Source organism: Ambystoma mexicanum, chromosome 9 (assembly GCF_040938575.1).
Source record: "Ambystoma mexicanum isolate Mex_15411 chromosome 9, UKY_AmexF1_1, whole genome shotgun sequence".
Lineage (NCBI taxonomy): Eukaryota > Metazoa > Chordata > Amphibia > Caudata > Ambystomatidae > Ambystoma > Ambystoma mexicanum.
This window is the reverse complement of record NC_090931.1, coordinates 338299352-338322311: the sequence shown is the minus strand read 5'-3', so window position 1 is coordinate 338322311 and position 22960 is coordinate 338299352. Positions and strand designations below refer to the sequence as shown.

Genomic DNA, 22960 nt, shown 5'->3' with positions numbered 1-22960 from the left:
TTATTGGCTTGGCCAGAAGGCTTCCTGCATACAACAGAGTGAGACTTTTGTTTCAAGAGGTGTATTACATTATCAATCCTGACTGGAACCACAGTTCCAATGACTGTTCACGCAGCCACCTTAGATGTTCCTGACTGAAGAACCTGTAAAGGCAGGTGTATATCAGACTGCTCTTCTCTTCCAAAGGAGGAAAAGCACACAGCTGAGATGATCAGCGACAGATTGGACTGGAGGTAGGAATGACGAGGGCATCGAACACATTTCAGGTTTGGTCCCAGAGAGTTGAGTGTTTTGGGATGCTTCAGGTGAGAGGTGACTTGGCTCCCATATGGTTGAAAGTCTAGAAGCACGGGTTGAATACATGCCCACAACAAAAGCAAGCCATTTCAGAGAGAACAACAATACTTCCACAAGCTGATGTGACATGTTCACATTTAAACCTATAAAGACGTTTTCTGAACATGTACTTCACAGACAGTTTAAATTTCAGTCGAACTGTGTGGCTGGTCACCCTAAATGGGTGTCCTGTTTGGCCGATTCCGCTAACTCCCGTTCCTCCCCACTCTCCTCACCTGATTCAAAGTCCTCTGGTTGCAGTTGCCTGTAAGAGAGATAGTCCTTCTCCTTTTTGTGTTGAAAGTATCTGTCTCGAGAGGAAGCCACAGTGAGTGCTAAAGTATAGCAAACCTGGGGCCCCCTTCCCGAGACCAGACAGTACGAAGGGAAAAAAGCCTGTTCAGGCAGAAAAAAACCCTCCGAGGAGTGCAGCGGTTTGAGAGGATCTGGAGCAAGCAGTTGTAGTGGAGCTGTAGTGGAGTTCTTGAGGCAGGTAGCTGATGGGAGCAGGCGAAGCCGGACGTCCAAAGCAAGAAGGATCCGGAGAGAAAGAGAGCCACCGGAAAGGGTACCAACAGAGAAAACAACTCCGGAGCAACAGGAACCAGGGCGGCTGAATGACAGCGCAGCCGAAAGTTAAGGCAGAAAAGGCGGGCGTGGAGAACAGCGCACCGTAGAGCTGAGAAAAGAGGCGAGGCGAGGGAAGGAAGAGAGAGAGGGAGGTAGTCTGGGGAAGGCGGACCGAAAGTGCAGATAAGTGACCGAGGTGGTCAAGATTGGAAAACTAGCGTGTAAACCCAAAGGAGCGAGCTAGCGCAGTAAAGGGGGTTGCAACGCGGCGATCGCTGGGAGAGGAGGAAAGAAATACTACCAGCGGCGCCATGTTGGAAAACCACTAGACCGTAGGGTGCGTAACAGAGAAATCACGTAGCGGAACCTCCGCACGCCCTTCCAACGCGTAACCGCCAACGCGGATACAAACGCCAAACAGGACGGCGAATGACAGTATGCCCCCTCCTAGAGCGTAGGACCCCCGGCTTAAAGGGGAAGCGGGCATGAAACTGAGCCAACAACCGAGGGGCATGAATGTTGGAAGCCGGTTCCCACGAGTCCTCTGACCTAGGGTAACCCTTCCAGGACACCAAATACTCCAACCTACCACGGTAGTGGCGGGAGTCACGTAAAGTAGAGACCTCATATTCCCTAGAGGAATCCACCTGAGGAAAAGGCTGGTCGGGAACAGCTCTCTGGTGGACGTCCAGAATGAAAGGTTTGAGAAGAGAGGCATGGAAGACAGGATGAATGCGGCGGAGGTAAGGAGGTAGTTTAAGGGCCTCATTACGACCCAGGCGGTAAGTTACCGCCTGGGCCGTGACTTTACCACCATGGCGTAAACTACATTTACGCCATGGTGGTTGGCGGACTTACCGCACCATTCCGACCTTGGCGGGGCGGTAAGTCCCCAATCCCCATTTACCCTTCCCCATTCCCATTTTTGCCCCATAGGGCATAATGGGAGTGGGGAAGGCGTTAATTACGCCACCGTAAATTACGGTGGCGTAATTAACTCCATGGTCCCTTAGCGCCATGGTTTTTAACACCTGCTAAAAGCAGGTGTTAAATTCGCCATGGCGCTAAGGGACCTCGTACTCAGGCGGTAAGGGTCGGCGCTGTTTACGGCGCCGTAAACCCCTTACCGCCTGGGTCGTAATGAGGCCCTAAGTCGAAAGGTAACAGGATTTATTTTGGAAAGAATGGGAAAAGGACCCAAAAAGCGAGGAGAGAGTTTAGAAGGGTGAACCCATCGCGGCAAGAACCTGGTGGACAGCCAGACCTTGTCCCCTTCCTTCCATTCAGGGCAAGGCCTACGATGTTTGTCCGCTTGGGTTTTGTTGTATTGACAACTCTTCTCCAAACACCTTCTGGCAGTGACGTGTGCATCAGAAATAGACTGCAGTACCTCTTCAGCCGTCGGGGAATTGGTGGGCGACGGAATGTAGGGAAGAAGAGATCTTGGGTGTACCCCATAGGTGCAAAAGAAAGGAGAGAGTCCAATGGCTGTATGAAATGAGTTATTATAAGTAAACTCTGCCGTAGGAAGCAAAGAAACCCAATTGTCCTGAAGACGATTGCTGTAGCATCTAAGGTACTGTTCCAATGTGGCGTTAAGGCGCTCAGTTTGACCGTTGGTCTGAGGGTGGAAGCCAGACGACAGAGCACGTTCCATACCAAGGCGAGAACAAAGAGCCTTCCAAAACTTCGAAACGAATTGGCTGCCACGATCCGAGATGATCTTGTCAGGGAGACCATGAAGACAGAAGATATCCTGGGCGAAAACCTCAGCCATCTCGGAAGCAGTAGGAAGACCAGGCAATGGGGAAAAATGAGCCAGTTTGGTCAAGGTGTCAACAGTAACCATAATACATGAGCAGGAGTTGGAAACAGGAAGTTCTACAATGAAATCCGTAGAAAGCAAACCCCAGGGGCGAGAGGGTACCTCAGGTTGGGTGAGAAGACCCAAGGGTTTGCCGGTAATGGACTTAGTCATGGCACAAACCGGGCAACTGAGTATGTAGTCCTCCACATCCTTTTTGAGTTCCGGCCAAAAAAAAGAACGAGTGATAGATTCTGTGGTATTTAGCTTCCCACGATGACCTGCAGTGAGTGAATCATGACACCACTTTATGATCTTCAGACGTAGTGGACCGGAAGGTATGTATAAACGATGATTGAGGTATAACAAACCCTCCTTGTTGGTGTAGGAAGTCTCTCCTCTGAGTAGCGGAACAGTACCTTCCGAAGCAACACCAGCTCGAACCTCTTCCAAAAAGGTTTTAGCAACTGTTAAGATCCTATTCCTGTGGAACATCGGCTCTGGGGTATGTCTTTTCTCCTCACATTTGGGACCCTTCCGAGAGAGTGCATCTGCAAGAGTATTGTTGGTACCAGGCAAGTAGGTAATTTGCAGATCATATTGGGCAAAGAAATATGCCCAGCGAGCCTGCCTGGAGCTGACACACTCCATATTCTGAAGGACCTTGAGATTCTTATGGTCCGTTCTGATGATAACAGTCTGCCTTGCTCCCATCAATAGATGTCGCCAGGTCTCACATGCTTGTTTTATAGCCAGCAATTCTTTTTCCAGTACGGAGTAGTTGAGTTGGCTGGGAGTCAACGTCTTGGAAAGGTAGCAAATGGGGTGCTCTCGTTCCTCGAACACTTGTAGCAGAACAGCTCCAATGGCCATGGCCGAGGCGTCAGTTTCGACGATGAACTGTCTATTCTGGTCAGGATGGCGCAAAATGGGGGCAGTACAAAAGAGATTCTTGAGATTGTGAAAACTCTGTTCTGCTTCGGAAGTCCAGCTAAAGGGATTGTTGGCCTTCTTGAGTAAAGAAGTAATAGGGAGAACTGCTTCAGAGAAGTTTGGGATAAATGAGTGATAGAAATTAGAGAGCCCGAGAAACCTTTGGACCTCTTTGATCGAAGTCGGAGAAGGCCAGTCCAGAATAGCTGATACTTTGCTGGGATCCATGGCGATACCTCTTTCAGAAAGATGATACCCTAGATAGGGCACTGAAGTAGCAGCAAAAACACACTTCTCTGGTTTGACAAGAAGTTGGTTGTCTTTATGTCTTTCCAGAACTTTTTGGACATGGGTTTTGTGATCCTCTAGGGTGCCGGAATATATCAGGATGTCGTCCAGGTATATGATCATGGAGACAGACAATAAGTCTGAAAACATCCGATCCATAAACCGTTGAAATACAGCAGGAGCATTCACCAAACCAAAGGGCATTACTCGGTACTCAAATAAACCGAAAGGAGTGCGAAAAGCGGTCTTCCATTCATCTCCTTTGGCGATGCGTAACAAATGGTAGGCATTTCTGAGGTCTAATTTGGTGAACCAACGTGCACCTTGAACAGCTTCAATGATCTCATGAATTAATAGCATAGGATACCGATCCCGGATGGTAACCTTGTTGAGGCCTCGGTAATCGATACATGGGCGCAAGTCAGTAGAGTCCCTCTTCTTGACAAAGAACAAAGAAGCTCCGGCAGGAGACTTGGAGGGTTGAATGAGCCCATTCTGAACATTGACATCAAGATAATCTTTAAGAACCTTTCTTTCCGCTTGAGTTAAAGAGAACATCCTACAGAATGGAACCAAAGCATTAGGTTCTAAGTCAATGTTACAATCTTCTGGCCTATGGGGAGGTAAGGTCGCTGGCTTTCTTTCGACGAACACCTCCGAGTAAGGGGAACAGTACAGAGGTATAGCATGAACCCCAGCCAGTTGTTTGATAGACCCTGTAACAATCTGAGGAATACCGTCGTCAGAAAAACAGTTGAGCTTGCAGTAGGAGGAACAAAATTGTAGTTGATTGTCCGCCCAATTGACATGAGGGTTATGTTTTCTGAGCCATGTGATGCCAAGAATAACCGGAAAATGGGCAGCTCGAATGATGTCGAACCGGATTGTCTCGGAATGTTGAAATATGGTAACCGATAGGTCCTCGGTGGTGTGAGTAATGGGTCCTGAAGAGAGAGGAGAACCGTTGACCCCTTCTACCTTTTGATCTTCTTTGCGAGGCAAGGTACGGAGACCCATCCTTTTGGTCCAGATGATGTCGACAAAGTTTCCGGTGGCTCCGCAGTCCAGGAGTGCGAGACACTCGACTGCTCTGCCGTTGACCTTTATGATAACAGGTAGAACCATAAGCCTGGAATCCTCAGGAATGTATGGAGCCGAAATAGAGAGAGAGACATAGGGACTGGTGGATGAATCAGAAGCCCCTCGGAACCAGGTCCCTACTGGCGCCGAGGGAAACCGTTTCCCTGACGTTTCTGAGGAAGTTCAGTACATTCCTTGAGGAGACGTTGATCCGATCCACAATAGGCGCATAGACCTTTCTCCTTCCTTCTTCTTCTTTCAGCCGTGGAAAGTGGTCCTCTAGTAGCTCCAATCTGCATGGGTTCGTCTGAAGTATGGGAAGGAGAGGAGGAGACGGTGGAATCAGAAAAATGAACGGTTGTTCGTTGTTTTCGGCGTTCTGACCTTCGTTCCTGCAGTCTGTATTCAATTTGTAAGGCTGCGGAAAGCAGATCCGGAAAAGATGGTGGCCTGGATGCTCTGGCGAGTTCGTCCTTAATTTCCTCCTTAAGGCCTCGCCGAAATATGGCAAATTGTGCCTGTTCAGACCACCCAGCACCCGAAGCCAATCTCTTGAATTCTGATATGTACGATAGAACATCCGATGACCCTTGTCGGATATCCAACAGGTCCTCGCAGGCGGTGTAAGTCAGTTCGGGTCTCTCAAAGGTTTGCTTCAACAGGGTCTGAAAACCAGCAAAATCGTGTAAAATGGGATTAGCCCCGGTAACCAGCGGAGTGACCCATGCCAGGGCATTGCCGGTCATGTTCGAAATCATGAACCCGATATTTGTCTGGTCGGTGGCAAACAGCCGGGGTCTGAAAGTAAAATATACTAAGCAGGCCTCCAAAAACTCTTTGACCTTTTTAGGAGTTCCATCGAACTTCCCTGCCGAAAGAGCCATGACAGGAAGTTCTGGGGATTGTGGTTCGCGGGCAGTAATCATCTGTTTCAAGACTACATTCTCTGCCTTAACAGTTTGTAACTCTTGGGACATTCCCTGAATGGCCTTCCATAATTCTTGTATCTGCTCTTCTGCCGACATCTCTTGGCGTTGCAATCTGTCCTGTTTGGCCGATTCCGCTAACTCCCGTTCCTCCCCACTCTCCTCACCTGATTCAAAGTCCTCTGGTTGCAGTTGCCTGTGAGAGAGATAGTCCTTCTCCTTTTTGTGTTGAAAGTATCTGTCTCGAGAGGAAGCCACAGTGAGTGCTAAAGTATCGCAAACCTGGGGCCCCCTTCCCGAGACCAGACAGTACGAAGGGAAAAAAGCCTGTTCAGGCAGAAAAAACCCCTCCGAGGAGTGCAGCGGTTTGAGAGGATCTGGAGCAAGCAGTTGTAGTGGAGCTGTAGTGGAGTTCTTGAGGCAGGTAGCTGATGGGAGCAGGCGAAGCCGGACGTCCAAAGCAAGAAGGATCCGGAGAGAAAGAGAGCCACCGGAAAGGGTACCAACAGAGAAAACAACTCCGGAGCAACAGGAACCAGGGCGGCTGAATGACAGCGCAGCCGAAAGGTAAGGCAGAAAAGGCGGGCGTGGAGAACAGCGCACCGTAGAGCTGAGAAAAGAGGCGAGGCGAGGGAAGGAAGAGAGAGAGAGAGGTAGTCCGGGGAAGGCGGACCGAAAGTACAGATAAGTGACCGAGGTGGTCAAGATTGGAAAACTAGCGTGTAAACCCAAAGGAGCGAGCTAGGGTAGTAAAGGGGGTTGCAACGCGGCGATCGCTGGGAGAGGAGGAAAGAAATACTACCAGCGGCGCAATGTTGGAAAACCACTAGACCGTAGGGTGCGTAACAGAGAAATCACGTAGCGGAACCTCCGAACGCCCTTCCAGCGCGTAACCGCCAACGCGGATACAAACGCCAAACAGGACGGCGAATGACAATGGGTTCAAGTCGGTGTGGGAGACGATGCTCTTTCAAAAGGGAATAGGGTAGTTGCTTCTAATAGAAGATATAAGAAGTTCTGGCATTTGGGGGGTCTCTGACAACATTATTTTTGCTCCCCTGTGAAGCACAAAATACAAGTGTCTGATTTCTTTTAAATATTGCTTTAATATATATATAAGGCGTCCTCATCTCTGAATCTAGGGGCTATTTTATTAAAGCTTATATTTACCGGGATGTCCTCTCATTTTAACCTATTTCTCTGACTTCAATAATGAACGCATCAGACTTTTCCCCACAAACTTCAATGGTGACATTTTTTATTCGTTTTATTTCCATGATCATGTAACAAGTTCCAACATTTCAGTACAGCATTTCCTATGCTACACCTCACAGTGATGCAGAAGTTAGCAATGATCAGGATCTTATTCATGTGTAGCACATTTGTGTAGGGTTCCTACTTAATGTCACAGCTTCATTGAACACCTGGACTGCCAAAGTCAGGAAGAAAATGTACATTACCCATCCTCAAGAAATTGTGATGACTCCCTTTTCAGGCCATGGTAACATCTACAAATCCATGTTTTACATTTCATGGCAATATCGTCAGACTCTCTCCTTAGTGCTAAAATGTCCAGCGGTGGGACATAGATCAAATAGAACGAGTCCATACTTAAGCTAGAGATTCCAGCATTTAAAATAAAAGTGAAACTATGAAACAGCACTCTCGGGGTCGCCATGTTGGCTCTGAAGTTCTTATAATGGGCACCTTTCCTTGAGGAATGTGTGATAAGTTTCTGGGAAGTACTTAAAAACTTCAGTGTGTATTTCTCATTTTGCATCATTTGTGTGGTTCAGATGTTTGACTGTCCTTTCTTATCCAGATGTGTTTTACTCCACACATGCAAACTGCGTTCCTTGATACTTCAAGAGCGCATCTGCGTTCAGAGAAATAGCAAATAAGTATGTTTGCAGGGAGGCCATTTTGCAGTACTCCTTGCTAGATGCCTTTTAGAACAGGTGAACCGTGCGTAACGGACATCTTTTGCTAGGTGTATTCATAATGTCACCGCGAACAAACCGTAACGTGCACACGTTTTTCATCATTAAGAAGTTATTTCCAAATATGTGGACTAAATCTAAACAACAAAGAATATAGGTGCCGGAAGTGCTCGCCCTGAGCAATGCAGTTGCTTTTTTCAAAATGCAGGTACATTGCCTGCTTTTTTAGTCGCAGTCTAGAGGCCTGGATAGCTGAAAAAGAGATGATGTTGTGTGCGCCCTCCCACCCATACACACCTCACTTACCTCTGCATGCAAGCTTCGGCACTTGCAGATGCAATGTCCGCTGTGATTGTGAACATTGAATCCAATGGCAGGGCCGTTTTCCACTTCCGCGGAATTAAGAGTGTGCATCGTCGCATAAGGCGCAACAGCTTCACTGTTGGAGTCTAATACATAGGGAGCGGGAAACTAGAGAGCTTGCCCCAGTTTAAAAAAAATGAATAAATCAGATGCATTGATGTAAACACATGAAACTGGCACAAAATCTTAAGGAATACAATAAAACCAACAATCTGTGGCACCAAAATCAATCGGGATTCAGATCCTCACAAAGCGTGGGTTCATTGCCGCTCTGTATGATGCACGTGTTACTGACTGACAACACTAGATGAAGCGAGTCCAGCTGCTCTTTTTCAGTTCGACTCAGCAGTATTTGTCATTGTCACTGGTCAAATCCTTCTGCAGAGGCTTGGCACGCTATTGGCATACCTGGCATGGCTCTTACATTGACATATCAAAAAATTATGTGCGGCCAATTAATTATATTTTGCTTCATTTTGTATTATTTATAAAGTAATATATCTCAATTCTTATAGACATCTACATTTTTTATCAAAAAGCATATATGATTAAAGCAATACATATTCAGAGGGATAGATCAGATTTCTCAAAAAGAGTTAAGTGCACATACAATAATGATCTACGTGCACAGAATAAAGCAAAATAATCGAATCACAATCATTTTATACAGCTAAAATAGATTACTTTGCAATAATGAGTTTAAACAGACCAAAATGTGTCAGCCAGGAATTCATCATAATTGAGTCTAGAAGCATGTTTTAACCCCCTTAGGGCCCAATTCATGGAAAACTGTGCAGAGATCATGCAAAGCCAATGTGACAAGAACGACTCTGCGCGCTACGCGTATTCATGGAATTGTCCACGCGGCCAGAACGCCCACGACATGCCCACACCCAGAGCCTTTCCAGCCATGGAAATAGACCTTTTTTCGCAATCTTCGCGTGTGATGCAATGCACATCGTAAAAACTGCCTGCAAACCCCCACAACCAGGCCAGCAATCCCCGCGAGATGTGTGGGGTCCCCCGCAACTATTCCCAGCACCCCCTTAACATGCATAGCATGTATCGTAAAAGTTGTCACCTCCTGGTACACTTGCGTGCAAACCCCCGTAAACTATGCCTGCACCCCACTACGCTGCTTACGCGCAGCCCAAGTCCGATTGGAACCCGACTGCATGCACGCACACCTAAATCCAACATGCGATCTTACCTCAGCGATGTGATTCCTATGCGCAAGTGTCTGTATGCCTGCCTTCGGGTGGCATTTACATGGAGTGCTTTGCACTGTCATTTCCCCAATGTGAGGTTGCGCAGTCAGATCCATGAATATGATTTTACCTGCGCAGTTGTTGGCGTGCGATCGCCTCGCATGGGCCATCGTTCAGAATGCCCACATATTCCCTTGTTCTTTCCCATTTTGCATGTTCCGCCCCCTACTCAAGTTTATGCGCAGGCCATGCCCATGCTCTGCGAGGTGTCTCGTGCATGGCGCTCGCCCAGTCGCAGTGACGTGCCGAGCCTGAGCGACGTCCCCACAATGTACAAAAAAGTTCCCACGAACCGATTCCATCAATTGACAAACACAAATAATTGAATGTATCAGGGCCTTAATCTTTTACTTCATAGGGTCTTCATCAGGATGCAATATCCCTTCTGAAATGTAGGCCACAAAATTGACATAGAAAACCAAGAAAGGAATCTTTGTCCTTGACTTGATCTTGACAATTACTTAGTAGTGCTTCCTAGGACGTCATTTAAATCAATAAACCACTGATGGCAGGTCCATTAAGCTTTTTACTCATCATTCACATAGTGTTTAGTGACGAATGAGAAAAAACACCTGAAATTCAGAAAGCTTGCAAATACTCACCTCTTCAAACAGGTAATTCCCCCACCCATGACTTCCTAAACCTTCAGACTTCACTCCCCAGCAGCCTCACACTGTCCGCTTATGGTTTGCCAGAAGTGACCTCAACACCTCCAAGCTTGCCTTAGGGCCGACAATGTCATAACCTCCTTGTGACCATGATGAACTTCGTCCATTGACCCCCCTGTCCTTCTGAAGCATGAACATAAACTCTACACTTACCATCCTACCAAGGGACTACCCACTGCATCTTGCTGAAACCCTTCAAAGTGCACTGGGGATAGCAGTGCCTTCTTCATACGGGTCAGACGACCTGGCCACAGCGCACCACCCATGGAGCAATCTTGCTATGAGTCTGGTTTCTGCGTTTAATCTTTGTGGCTCTCACTCTTGTATATCAATAGGCAGGCCCTCCCACGATTGCTAGCACTTCCCGCCTTATCCCTTTTCTCACACTTATACCAGTCGTAATGTACCGAGAACTGGACATTGTATTTGTACTACCACCTTTGCGTTTGTCTTCGTTTCCGCCTACCATTGAAAGTAGATGCAAATGCACGAATGAGTAGTTCAATCAGTTGCAATCATTTCTCGATTAAAAAATGTGTTAAATAGTACCTAGGTAATTAAACAAATGCAAAAACAGGATTGACAAAATAATAAATGAAAAATAGGGAAAAGAAACTGACAAGAGCAGCCCCATTTGCTCCTGTATACGCAAGGCCTACCTTGAACAAGCCCATCTTCTTGCTTGATGGATTTTAGAAGATTACTGGCTTCAGAAAGTAGACTTTTGATGCTGGAGATGGACCATCCTGGCCGGATACCTGAAGGAGTCAGAAAGCCAGACATGGAGAGTGTGAAAATGCAAACCTTTACATTGACAAAATGGATGTTGATGCATCTCTCATTCTATTGTTTGTTTTTTAAAAGCAAAAAACAACAGAGGTCCATTCGCTACCAAGCTATACAGTGAAATTAGTCCCAAAAAATTAGATACACAATTCCCAAAATAACTTACAGCTGGATAAATAAATTGGCGAAAAGAAACATGCAATTGTACTGCTTAAATGTGGACAGTGTGCAGCATGTGGAAAAGAAGCATATATATTTTAATTTAGAGATCATCAATAAACACCAGAGGCCGGATCACAGAAACCTTGACCCGGTGCAAGTGCTATTAGCAATAAAGAAATATATTTTTGAACCAGGAAAAAGGACTCTTTCCTGGTGCGGAAATTCACTGAAAGAATATTTTTTTTGGACAAGAGCTAAATACCTATTCTTGTCCGATTGCTGGTAATACTTCCCAAGGTATTTTGAGCGAATCGCACTTGTGGAGCTTGGACCTACACGAATAGCTTAAAGTTTCATATGAGGACTGCAGTGGACTTGCGGAAAAGAAGCATTTGGAAGAATGCTCTCTGAAGAAAGAGCACTAAGCACATGGTGGGCTTTATCTTCAAAGATAAAGATGTAAGGGGATGAAAAACACACATGTCTTCTTCAAACTGTGCAGAGGAGGAATAATGGCAACATACAGCCATTTGGAAACATGTACAAGCCTCTAGCTTAGCATTTGAGATTATCAGTAGGCCTGAAGTCTTCTGAAATTAAGTGTGCAAGCCTGGTTTCGCACATTGGTTGGCTCCAAGAATTGGGCTGCGGCAGAACGAAATGTCTGCCACTTGGTGTACTCAAGTGCTCTCTATCAACAAATGGTCTATTACGGTCCTTTAGAAATGCTGGAGCAAGGCCCGCAAAGGAGAGGACTGTCAAGCACTCAAGACCTTATGTTACAAATGGCAGATTCTGATAACCAAAGCTAAGGCTATTTCTGACAAAACCACCATTATGGGAGCCTGTAACAGGAGCCAAGACCTTTTTTACAGAAATCAAACAGTACTCAAAACCTACACCAATTCTGGAGCCACCAGAATCCCAAGAGAAGTGTGAAGCTATCAATATGCACTTTCTCAACAAGATTGATACCATCAAGCTCCACATCCAGGCCTCCAAACCTCTAACCACCCTCCTTACATCCCCCATGGGCCAGGCACCCTTGACCGACTACTCTTCCCTCTCATACATGCTCACATCCTAAAACCAACCTCTTACACCAACGACATCCTTCCGGCCATCATCCTTAAAATGCATACTGATTCTGCTCATATTCCCATAGTGTTCTTTTTAGACTCGTCAATGCCTCCTTCAGTGAGGGTATCTTCCCAGGCATCCTAAAAACAGGGCTTATATGGCCACTCCTGAAAATACTCACCCTCGACCTGGAAGACCTTGCAAACTATGGCCAATCACAAGCCTTCCATTTATCGGCAAAGTAATTAAAAAGGAAGTTGCTAACCAACTACTTACAAAAATGGAGCAACTCGTTCTGCTCCAGGATCACCAGTCTGGGTTCCACCCAAAATGCAGCACTGCTAGGGACTTGTAGACTTCTCGGATGCATTCGACAATGTCAACTATCATGCACTATTCCACCACCCTAGTGATCTTGCATTTGAACTGGTATTGCCCTCTGCTCAGGGCTCCTGGCTGCTCATGAGGCCCCCTTAAAGCTTCCCACCATGCCATAGCTTGCCTCATCACTGGCTCTATTTTTTATTTTTTTATTTATTTGTATTTTTAAAGCGCTCACACAACCCGGGGGCATGGAGGGGATGTTACAGGAATATGCCTTAGTTGTCTATTTATAACACACTTAATACCCAGAGGTTTCTAATCGCGGACCTGGGGATCGAACCTGTGTTGCTTCGTGTCGTCTTGTTTCCAAGGCGAGCATGTTGCCGCTGCGCTATCCTCCTCTAGGAAATGTAATCAGATCACCCCCACCTTGAGCAAATTACACTGGCTGCCCTTTGCGGCACTAAAAAGTGTGCCTCACCTACAGAGCAACCATCTCTGGTACGCTGGCATAGCTGACCGCCAAACAAAAAATATCATGGGGCACAGTCACCTCGAAGTAAGGCCATCACAACACTGGAAACTAGACTGGCGTGCAAGGAGAAAAGTACGAAACAGTGCTTTTTATGCTACACTCTGGTCCTCTGGAACTCCTTCACAGTGGCAATCCAGACGGATCCAAGTCTCCTTCAGCTTACGAAAGAACTGGCGAAATGGCTCTTGCAATAACACCTCTGTGTAAGCTAGATTCCAGAAATATCGTTCACATCCACATCTGTATATTCTACTGTGACACATATTAGTAATGTTTACTTGATGACTTGTTCAATTAGCTACCAATGTTATGCTCTATAACCAGTACAGTGCACTGTTGCTTCTGAGTTGGTATATACAAATATATAATTAAATAATACTAATACTTGGTTGATTCATTGTCCCATCAAAATGGAACCAGAATTCTGTGTTGAGTAATCCTCGTGCTATTTATCGTTTGTGATTTCAGGAAATGTTCCTAGCTTGAGGAGAAATACATAGGCTTCAATTGTTGCCAGAAATGTACCAGCTCTGCAGCATGCAAATGGGTGAGAACCTATGAGCATGTAAATTACTATGTAATACATGGAGAAATGGCGGCATTACACTGAATTGCGTGTCTCATAAATATTAATTGTGGCCAAAGTCAATCTCGGAGAAAGAGCTGGTCCTAAATGTGATTCAATTTAGAAACAAGTGGCGCAATAAACAAATATTTGCACTGGAGAAAATGAGATTAAGATCATAGCCACAAGAAAATTTCCGGAGATCTGGAGAATCTCGATAATCATCCATATTTATAAGAGAGGAGATTGACTAGATGCGTCCAATTACTGTCGAATTTCTCTTTTGGATGCTGACGGAACATTTTTTGCAGGCATAGTCCTGAGAGATTTGGAAAATGGGCTAAAACTAAGGGGATTATATCAAAATATCAGACTGGATTCAGGAGAGACCTGTCCACCTCGCTTAACAGCCTTGTCCTTGGTTGTGTCAGTTCAGGTTCCTTTGTAAAGGGTGGTATTCCTCTCTTCGGAGCCTGGGTGGATCTTTCCCAGGCTTTCGATACAATCAATAGAGATCGCCTGTGGGCTAAACTAAAGAGTTGGGGTTTGCCCGATCATTTGTTAGCCATCTGAATAGAACTGCACCATAACTCATCTTTACGTGTAAGAATGTCAGGATTGGGGGATCTTTCTCAAGCGATTGATATAGAGCGAGAAGTCCGACAAGTGTGCCTGGTTGCACCATTTCTCTTCAATCTGTATCTTTCGGACTTGCATCAATGGCTGCAGGAGTTGCTTCTGGCTAGTCCAAAAATCAATAAGACAAGGATACACTGGTTGGCATATGCCGACGACATTGTTATTCTAGATGACACACAAATTGGCTAACAGCGTCTCCTCAAAGCCTTGTTGGAATATGCTAAACAAAATGATTCGATAATAAACCCGGACAAATCTAGAATAGTGATTTTCAAACGTCCACAGAGGATGTCGAAATCATTCACTTGGCATATTGACAACCAAGTCATTCCCATTGTAAATGAGGTTACTTATCTGGGATCTCAGATCAGAGCCTTTCCTACTCTACTAAATTTGATCTTCTATCTGCATTAGATCTAAAAACTCTTCATTTGGGTTCACAAATGTTGAAAATTCGCAAAAAATTCGACAAATTTTCTATTTTATTGATACAATTCTATATTAGAAAAATAGTCCCAACTCTCCTTTTTTGGCTTAGAGTCTAACTCACAAAGCTTTGACATTGATTGGGACAACATAGAGGCGAAGATTTGGAAAAGAACTCTAGGTCTCCCTAAGTGTGTCCCTATTGCCTGTATACGGTATGAATTAGGTCTTACCTCACTCCTGGCCTGGTTTCAATGTAAATAGATCTCGTTATATAGATCAATCCTTGACCCCCCCATCGTCTCAGTATGAAGACGTGGCTATACAATTGCAGTGGGGAGATAAAATATTCTTTAACAAACTAAGGGATAAAGGTAACGAGATACTAATTTAATCGGATAGCCAGATAGAAAACTTGATCCAAAATCCATTAAAGACAAAAGAATGCGTGAAGAGAAGGGATTGGATGAGGATGATAGATAAGATGAGATCAGCAAAAATATCTTCCTCATTCACGCCACATGATAAACCTAGATCCTTCCTGCCCACCTACCCAAAGAAATCTCTGGATCCAAGAACCAGGGCTGATTTCCTTAGATTCAGTATACACATTTTGCCTACACTAGGAATTCAACATATTAGAGACATAAGAGCTTTCCCGACTAATGTCCTTCAAATGGAGTTAAAGCAATCCATCTACATCTGCTATCGATATGCCCAGGAACTTTGGAGCTAAGGCACCTGAGATTCCAAAAATTTGTTCACAAGGTTGGGTCTATAGACACACTCCCTTTTTGGGAAAGATTGGCTTCGGGAAATGAACTGTTCTCGACTGGTGAAGGTTTTGAATGAACTAAACCTCATTGGTCGTAGCATAACTGAATAGAGAAAATATAGAATGAAAAATGATCTGGTTTATTCCTTGCTTCCATACTTGCTGGTATCTTGTGTTAATGTTTAATCTCTGACTGAGTAATTTCCACTTCATGGTTTTAGTTCTATTCTTTTCTGCCATTTTTCTTTTTTTGATTCTCCTCCTCCTTTTTTTCTGGGAATTTTACTATTTTAAGATTGTATGTGTTTTATTCTCTGTGTGGTCTGTTTATTATTCTCTTTTTTTCTTCTTTACATTGTTTACAATTTTGATAATTCTGTTTTTTGAATGTGTAAAAAATTAATGAATGTGTAAAAAGCCAAGATTTGTTTTTTTAGCTATAAACACAATCAGAAAAGAAAAAGAAAAGAAAATGAGATGCCCTGAGCATCTCAGATTTGCACCTTCTACTTTATGCCTTATCAACAAAGCCTAAAACCGGAACACATCTGGAGATGCCCGAAGCATCTTTGTAATGCTCACATGCAAATGCTACTCACAAAGATGTGCTTAGGGATCCTTCAGCGATGCCCCAGGCAGCTCCAGATGTTCTCCAGTTTTACACTTTGCGAATAAAGTATGAGGTAACGGGGGCCAAACTGAGATGCACAAGACATCTGATTTGTTCCAGTGCAAATAGTTTTGAATTGGGCCAAGGGGTCGGCTTGGATGCTGGAGGCAAAGAGAGAATGGGAAAAAATGGTAAGCTGTGAACAGACCCCAATCTTTCAACTTGTTAAGTGAGCATCAGTGGGGCTAAAATGTGCTGTTAGCACCCGGGGCGGGGGAGCCAGCCAATCAGGTTGTTTGGCTCGTGGGCTAAATATCACGATCCAAGCCCATGTTACAAGCTGCCTGAAGGGGGCTTACATCTGCCTGCCATGTATCCCTTACTATCCTCTCCCCTCAGGTCACCGATCCCTTCCCTCCCCAACCCCACGTACGCGATTCCTCTGGCGGCGGTGTAACTGCCACTCCAGCTTCCCAAGCCGTCGTGGCAATGGAAGAGAGCCTCCGCATGGAGCCCCGCCTTCCATCTCCATGGCAGCCATCTAGGCAAGTATTTGGTTTGAAGGAACAGGACACCGCGAGCACGTACTGTTCTTTCAAACCAAATACATTGCTGTCAGCACCCTCGGTGTTTGGATTGAAAACCTAGGGTGCTAATATTTGAGTGTGTCCACTCGCATTTTAGATGAGCTGCGAAAGTGGCGTGTAGACTGTATGCGTGTGGCCCAATGAATAACTTATGAAATCCAGTCAAGAATTTGCTTAATTCTAAAGATGCATAGACATGTGTAAATACATAAGTGTGCATGCATTAAGGTTTCATTATGAAAAATATGAATGACATCAACTCCGTGAGGAATATAAAGGATGTTCTAACAGTAAACTAGAATGTCTAAATATCTTCCTTCTCAGTACCCGAAGAAGGAAGTTTCGCTCTTGTAATCTGGCAAATACGGTCCTCCACTTATCCCGGAGGAATGCAAATGTATATACGGTTTATGGACAAAAAGAACAGGCAGTTCAGTTCTTGCACTGCAAGCCTTTCCACATTATTTGCGAATAATGTGACCCAGACAAGAATTTCCCATAAAGCGGCCTTTGCTGCAAAGATGGCCCGCTGTTAGTATACGTGAAAGGCATGGGAGGATTCGAACGTCTAAACAAGCAACGTCATCCAATTGGCAATGGGGAGTGGGAGTTTTTCCAAGAATGCTCTGTGTTTGTTTTTCTTCACTATGAAAAGCCTAGAAATGAGGCTGCGATTTGGAGATATTTTCCTGTCAAAAGTAAAAATCCAATGGCGTTATAAGAACTGCGCCTGGCTCATTGCGATTGTAATTGGAAGACAAAGGTAAAAGAAAAGCCACATTTTATAATACAATCAATCCGTTTAATGTCGGTAAATTCCCATGTAGGTTTAGTGCACGGTGTTTCCATAAATGTTTCACGAATGTAAATGATGCTATGACTGATTGTATCAACAAAAAAAAAACAAATACAAGCCAGGAAAGTTATGCTGCGCTCTTTAAGAATGTTTTTCCCTTCTGTGCTGGGTTCCCAATTCCCTTTTCTAGGTGTAATCAAGTGCATTGAACTACATCACAAAAGAGAGTGGTGAAATATAGCCTTATTTCTACAACACTTAATCCTCCCATGTGTTGTTTTGCTACAACGGTACCTGTCTCAGTGCTTCCAATTACATAAAACACTGGAAACACAGATGCACCTTATGTGTACCTTAGGTAGTAGCCCACACAATCCCTAGTAATAACACATATTTCAGTCATTTCTTTCTAAAAAGACATAGCTGGCAGCATATATAATGAAGCCCTTGAGAGGCTGATTAGAAAAATAGGCCAACAACAAACGTTTTATACTAATAAAATTTAAACTTTATAAATTGTGAGTAGTCCGGCCATTTAACTTTGGACTCTAAGGTTTCTTAAGAGTTTGGCGGTATCTGAGCAGGCCACATGATTCACATTCACGCAGACCCTTCCTTTATAACCCATTTTGGAGTCCCATCTGACTCCACTGGGATCACTGTATATACCACATATGGTAATTACCTCATGGTGTAATGCCTTTTTGAGGTGTAAATTACCGCCACACAAAAGCAAGCAGAATGTAAGACTTTCATTTTTGAAACTCAGAATTTGGGAGAGCTGTAAAACGTGTAGCATTTCTGAATACTGCATGTTTTTCCATGACTAGCATAAGGAATAGGGTGGATGGCATAGAGAGAGAATAAGGTGAGTGGGGGTGGAGGGGAAGGGTGGGTGAGGGAATAGAGGGGGTAGGATATGCGTGGGTGAGGGTTAAAGAGAGAGGGTCTAGGGCGGGTGAGCTAAAGAGAGAGGGTAGGGTGGGTGAGGGTAAAGCGTGAGGGGTAGAGTGGGTGGGTGCAGATAAAAAGCGGGGCTAGTGTGAGTGGGGCTAACGAGAGAGGTGTATTGTGGGTGCGACTAGAGAGAGACACGGGGCATTGGGGTGGGGTAGAGAGAGGTAGTAGGGTGGATGTGCATAGAGAGAGAGGGGTAGGGTGGATAGTGGGGTCGAGAGAGAAGGGGTAGAGCAGGTAGGTGGGGTAGATAGAGGGGTTAGGGTAAGTAGAGTAGACAGGGAGAGAGGGGTATGGTGGGTAGGATAGAGAGGGAGTAGATTGGGTGGGTGGGGTAGAGAATGACGGTAGGGTGGGTGGGGTTAGAGAAAGTAGGGATAGTGTGACTGTGGGGTATAGAGAGAGAGAGGTGGCATTGGGTTATGGTAAAGAGAGAAAGGATGTAGAGCATGTGGGTGGGGGTAGGGTAGGGGGCAGGGCTCAAGTCGAGGGTACACACAGGGGGACAGAGTACACCCACTTTTTTCAGAGGGTGAACTCCCCAGGCTAAAATGGGAAACACTGAAAGTCTTCCTTGAATTTAAGAATTAAAGCCGACCTCAGGGATTGAACCTGCAGTCAGGTTTGCAGGCCGGATGCTTCACCACTGCACTATATAACGGGATGAAAAATAACAAATAACTAAAGGTAAAATGTCCCATTTCGGTACTGCAAGTCCCAGGGAAAACATTTGTATTGGTTCTTGGAGTTTAAAACATGCACACCTTTTAACGTGTTCGAAAACACTATTAGACGAAAATATCCTCTCTTGGTTTTGTGTGTCTGTTGATTTTATCAATGGCAAATGCCATTCGTCCTGTGCAAGTTAGGTGGTTATGCAAAGCTAATTTAATGAAATGTGCATATTTCACCTTCATATGCTTATTACTGGTCACGTCACATCCCATTGCGTTTGTTCATGAGTCCCCCCCACTTTTATTTTTAGGACTTGACCCCTGCATTTATTTGTTGTAAATCTGCCCCTAGCAAGAGATACATTGGCACATCCGCAACAGCAATGTCAGCCAGACAAACAATAAGCACCACTGTTAGCAATGTGATACATTCAACCACCTACCATGTTGACTTCTCATGGATGTCGCAGGGAAGGTTTTAAATAACTCCGAAGATACATCAAGCAGGACTGAAAGTTTCCGGGCCAGTAATGCAACGCTTGAAAAGCCTGTTAAGGTGACAAAAGCACATGGTTTAAAAGTATGCTCACTTTATGCATATCCAATACCCATATCAAGAATAACGCCTGTACTGCCATTCAGCAAAAGTCCATACATAGGGATAGGACTTGCTAAGCATATGTCTTGGAAATCGCTGGTCATTTCCATACTGCTCTCATCGGCCTGCGGGACCCATTAAAGTACATGCAGTTTTGTGAGAGTGATATGAAATTGACTTTTCGAGAGTTGGGATGCTTTACTGCCAAACAAGCAGCGTGATTAACCCAACAGCGCATACCTCAATGAAATAGATCATACCAGATGATATCAGGCCTATTGATGGTGTGTGCTGTTAATAGCACAGCCAAGCAGTGTTTCCTGGATTCCTCTAAGGACGCCCTTTAATCTGGATTATTGGAAAAGAACTGAAAGGCTAGGTAAGCATGTCAGCCTTGAGTTTCCCAGAATTCAATGGACTGGAATTGCATGCTACATATTTGGAAAATAATTGACATGTTTCTGCTCTTAATAAAAACCTGGCTGTGGAGAAGTCTGTCCATTGGTCTAGTGCCGAGAACATTCCAATGCCATTATGTGGTGGGGGGTTGGGGAGCCATCTAAGATAGCTTTGAGCCAGGTTTTCCTGACCTTAGGAGAGAAACGCATATATATGATTTGACTTTTCGCCGAAAGAGTGATCATTATGGCAGGATAATGCATGCCCCAAGTTACTGCTCAAGATGAAGCTGGTGGCAATACATGTGGGGACTATCCCAAGCAATAATGAACCATCCTGAAGGACTAATCGCCAATCCGACATCATTGATGCATTATATACAACCTTATTGAAGGGGACAATGCACTCCCAAACTAATTGGAGTCCTTGTTCAAGGGATAATATTGACAAGGACCGGGTGAGTTCAATCTAAGAGGATGATTCGGGGCAGTTGCAGGTGTGCTCCGAAGGGGAAAATGAAAGAAAACGGCTGCCTGAACCTGAAAAAGTTCCGCAAGGCCTGAAAAGTCTGCTTTGTTGTCCTGACACTCCAATAGCAGGTTGTTATCTAGAAGCACCAAATAGACATCTATGGCACAGCACTTAGTATCCTCTCTCCTCCATCTTAATTCACCCAGAGGTGCGCTGTTCTGCCCCAGGAAACCACTGTAGTCCACAAGTCACTTGTGCCTCACTACTCCTTGTGCACTTAGGAGCTGGTGCCCTCTTACTGGTTACCTTACTGAAAACTCATCCATTCCAACCACAGGGAAACCGCTTTGTGAAGGACCATACATACGGGGCACTTCAGCTACCCCTCCCACTTGGCTCTTACCTCTTAAAGCAGATACCGTCCACAACCTTTCAATGTATATTTCCAGTCCATCTGCAGATGGTGGTTTGGAGTGTTACTAGCTGAACGTCAGGCCTTCTATGATGTAACAATTGCACAATTCAGCCCTGGTGCTGCTATTACCTTTCTATGTATCTAATGACCAGCAATACACACTTTGAAACATGATGGCATCAATAATATTATTTGTCAGAATTGGCCTATCCATGTTGGGAGCGGAAGGTTTGGCGAAGAGAAGAGGTTTCAAGGCAGGGAAAGGGATTTATCGATACTCCTTGCAAAAGCAAAAACTGTGTGTCAATCATTTAACAGTTTAATCAGCATAATGCCCCTTAAATAATAACTAAGCCTTCACCATACCTCTGAACATTTTCTTTAGTTTAGTAAATCCAAATCTATCGAATAACATAATATCACATATGTTCACTGTAATCTACCTAACAGGGTGCAACGTTTTTCAACTTCTTTCTTTCAACAAGTCTTTTCTATTTTGAAAAAGAAAATGTGCCACCTGAAACCAAATTAAAGTATGTGCTATAACAAATTAAATGTCACACTCTTGAAAATGGCAGCTATGAATGGCTTGACCATAATGGCATAATCTAAGAATGAATATCACTTTTTACACAACATATTTGCAGATCATTTTCATGAATTAAGTATTTCACCCATAAAGAAGCCTCCATGTTTTGTAAGGTGGTATATAAAAATACACAATGGAAAAGGGTGGAAAAAGGTAATCTTGGGATTTCGGTGGCATGTTAAACTACAAGTCTGAATGTCGAGTTGTTAGCAAATATCACCATTGGCCATGATACAAATGGTATACCTGTAGGTGCCCTCTCCACCCCCGCCCATATATATATCTATCTATATATATATATATATATGTATGTATATATATATATAGATATATATATATATATATATATCAGTGAAAAAACTTTGTTAAAGGGACGTTATGGTTAAGTTGCGCTACTAAAAACCTATGAAATTCAGTGAAAAATTTTTGTTAAAGGGACGTTATGATGGTTATGATTAAGTTGCGCTACTAAAAACCTATGAAATTCAGTGAAAAAACTTGGTACATGTATGGGTTACATTTCTTATGTATTACTACATATAATATGTATGTGTACTACTTTAAATGTTACCATGTTATAATATAACAATTAAACACAACCCCCCAGACTTTTTAGGTAGTGGTACTGTTGTCCGAACATGTCCGCGGACACCAAAAAAGTTTGTGGACATCACATTCAGTAGAAGGGGTTCAGTATGTTCCATATTACATGTACATAAAATCAAAGTTATTATTGTTAAGCCTTGCTACTAAAAACCTATGAAATTCAGTGAAAAAACATTGTTAAAGGGACGTTATCGTTAAGTTGCGCTACTATAAACCTATGAAATTCAATGAAAAAACTTTGTTAAAGGGACGTTATCATTAAGTTGCGCGACTAAAAACCTATGAAATTCAGTGAAAGAACTTTGTTAAAGGGACGTTATGGTTCAAGTAAAACCGAAAAATCCTTGAAATTCACCAGTTATGGTAAGCTAAGCAACCATAACTTGTGCCACCACCGTGCACTGCTAAGACTAACACCCAGGACATCAAAGATGACATCACAAATGTCATTGATGACATCACTGATGACATCACATGTCTGGCTCCCCCTTTTATGCTTTACTGACATATCTAGGCCACATGGTTTTCTTCAGTAACAGTCAGGAATTAAAAGTGGAAAAGGGAGTATATTTGTAGACTTATCCTTCAAGTATGTTCTTACAATAATTCCCTTAGGGTCCATTCATATCATATGAAACATATACATAGGGGAAGACACAAGCTTGAAAGACAGCAATCCTTTCTGTGCATTAAAATAATCAGTAGAGTTGTCAGCACTTTTATTACTGTACTTTCCCTGTATATGCTCCTATTTCTATATCTTGTATTCGCACTACTTTCCTTAGACTCC

The 22960-nt window shown here is 44.1% G+C and overlaps 1 protein-coding gene across 1 annotated transcript in view; it reads right to left on the bottom strand.

Annotated features, from left to right (window-relative positions):
- LOC138487325 (uncharacterized) overlaps window positions 1-22960 on the bottom strand; it is a 2513852-nt gene that overhangs the window by 1431783 nt on the left and 1059109 nt on the right. Inside the window, exons 45-46 of the mRNA XM_069613924.1 lie at window positions 19536-19640; window positions 10836-10934 (exon numbers count right to left, since the gene is read on the bottom strand). Of these exons, the coding sequence (XP_069470025.1) occupies window positions 10836-10934; window positions 19536-19640 (204 nt within the window). The remainder of the gene's footprint in view (window positions 1-10835; window positions 10935-19535; window positions 19641-22960) is intronic.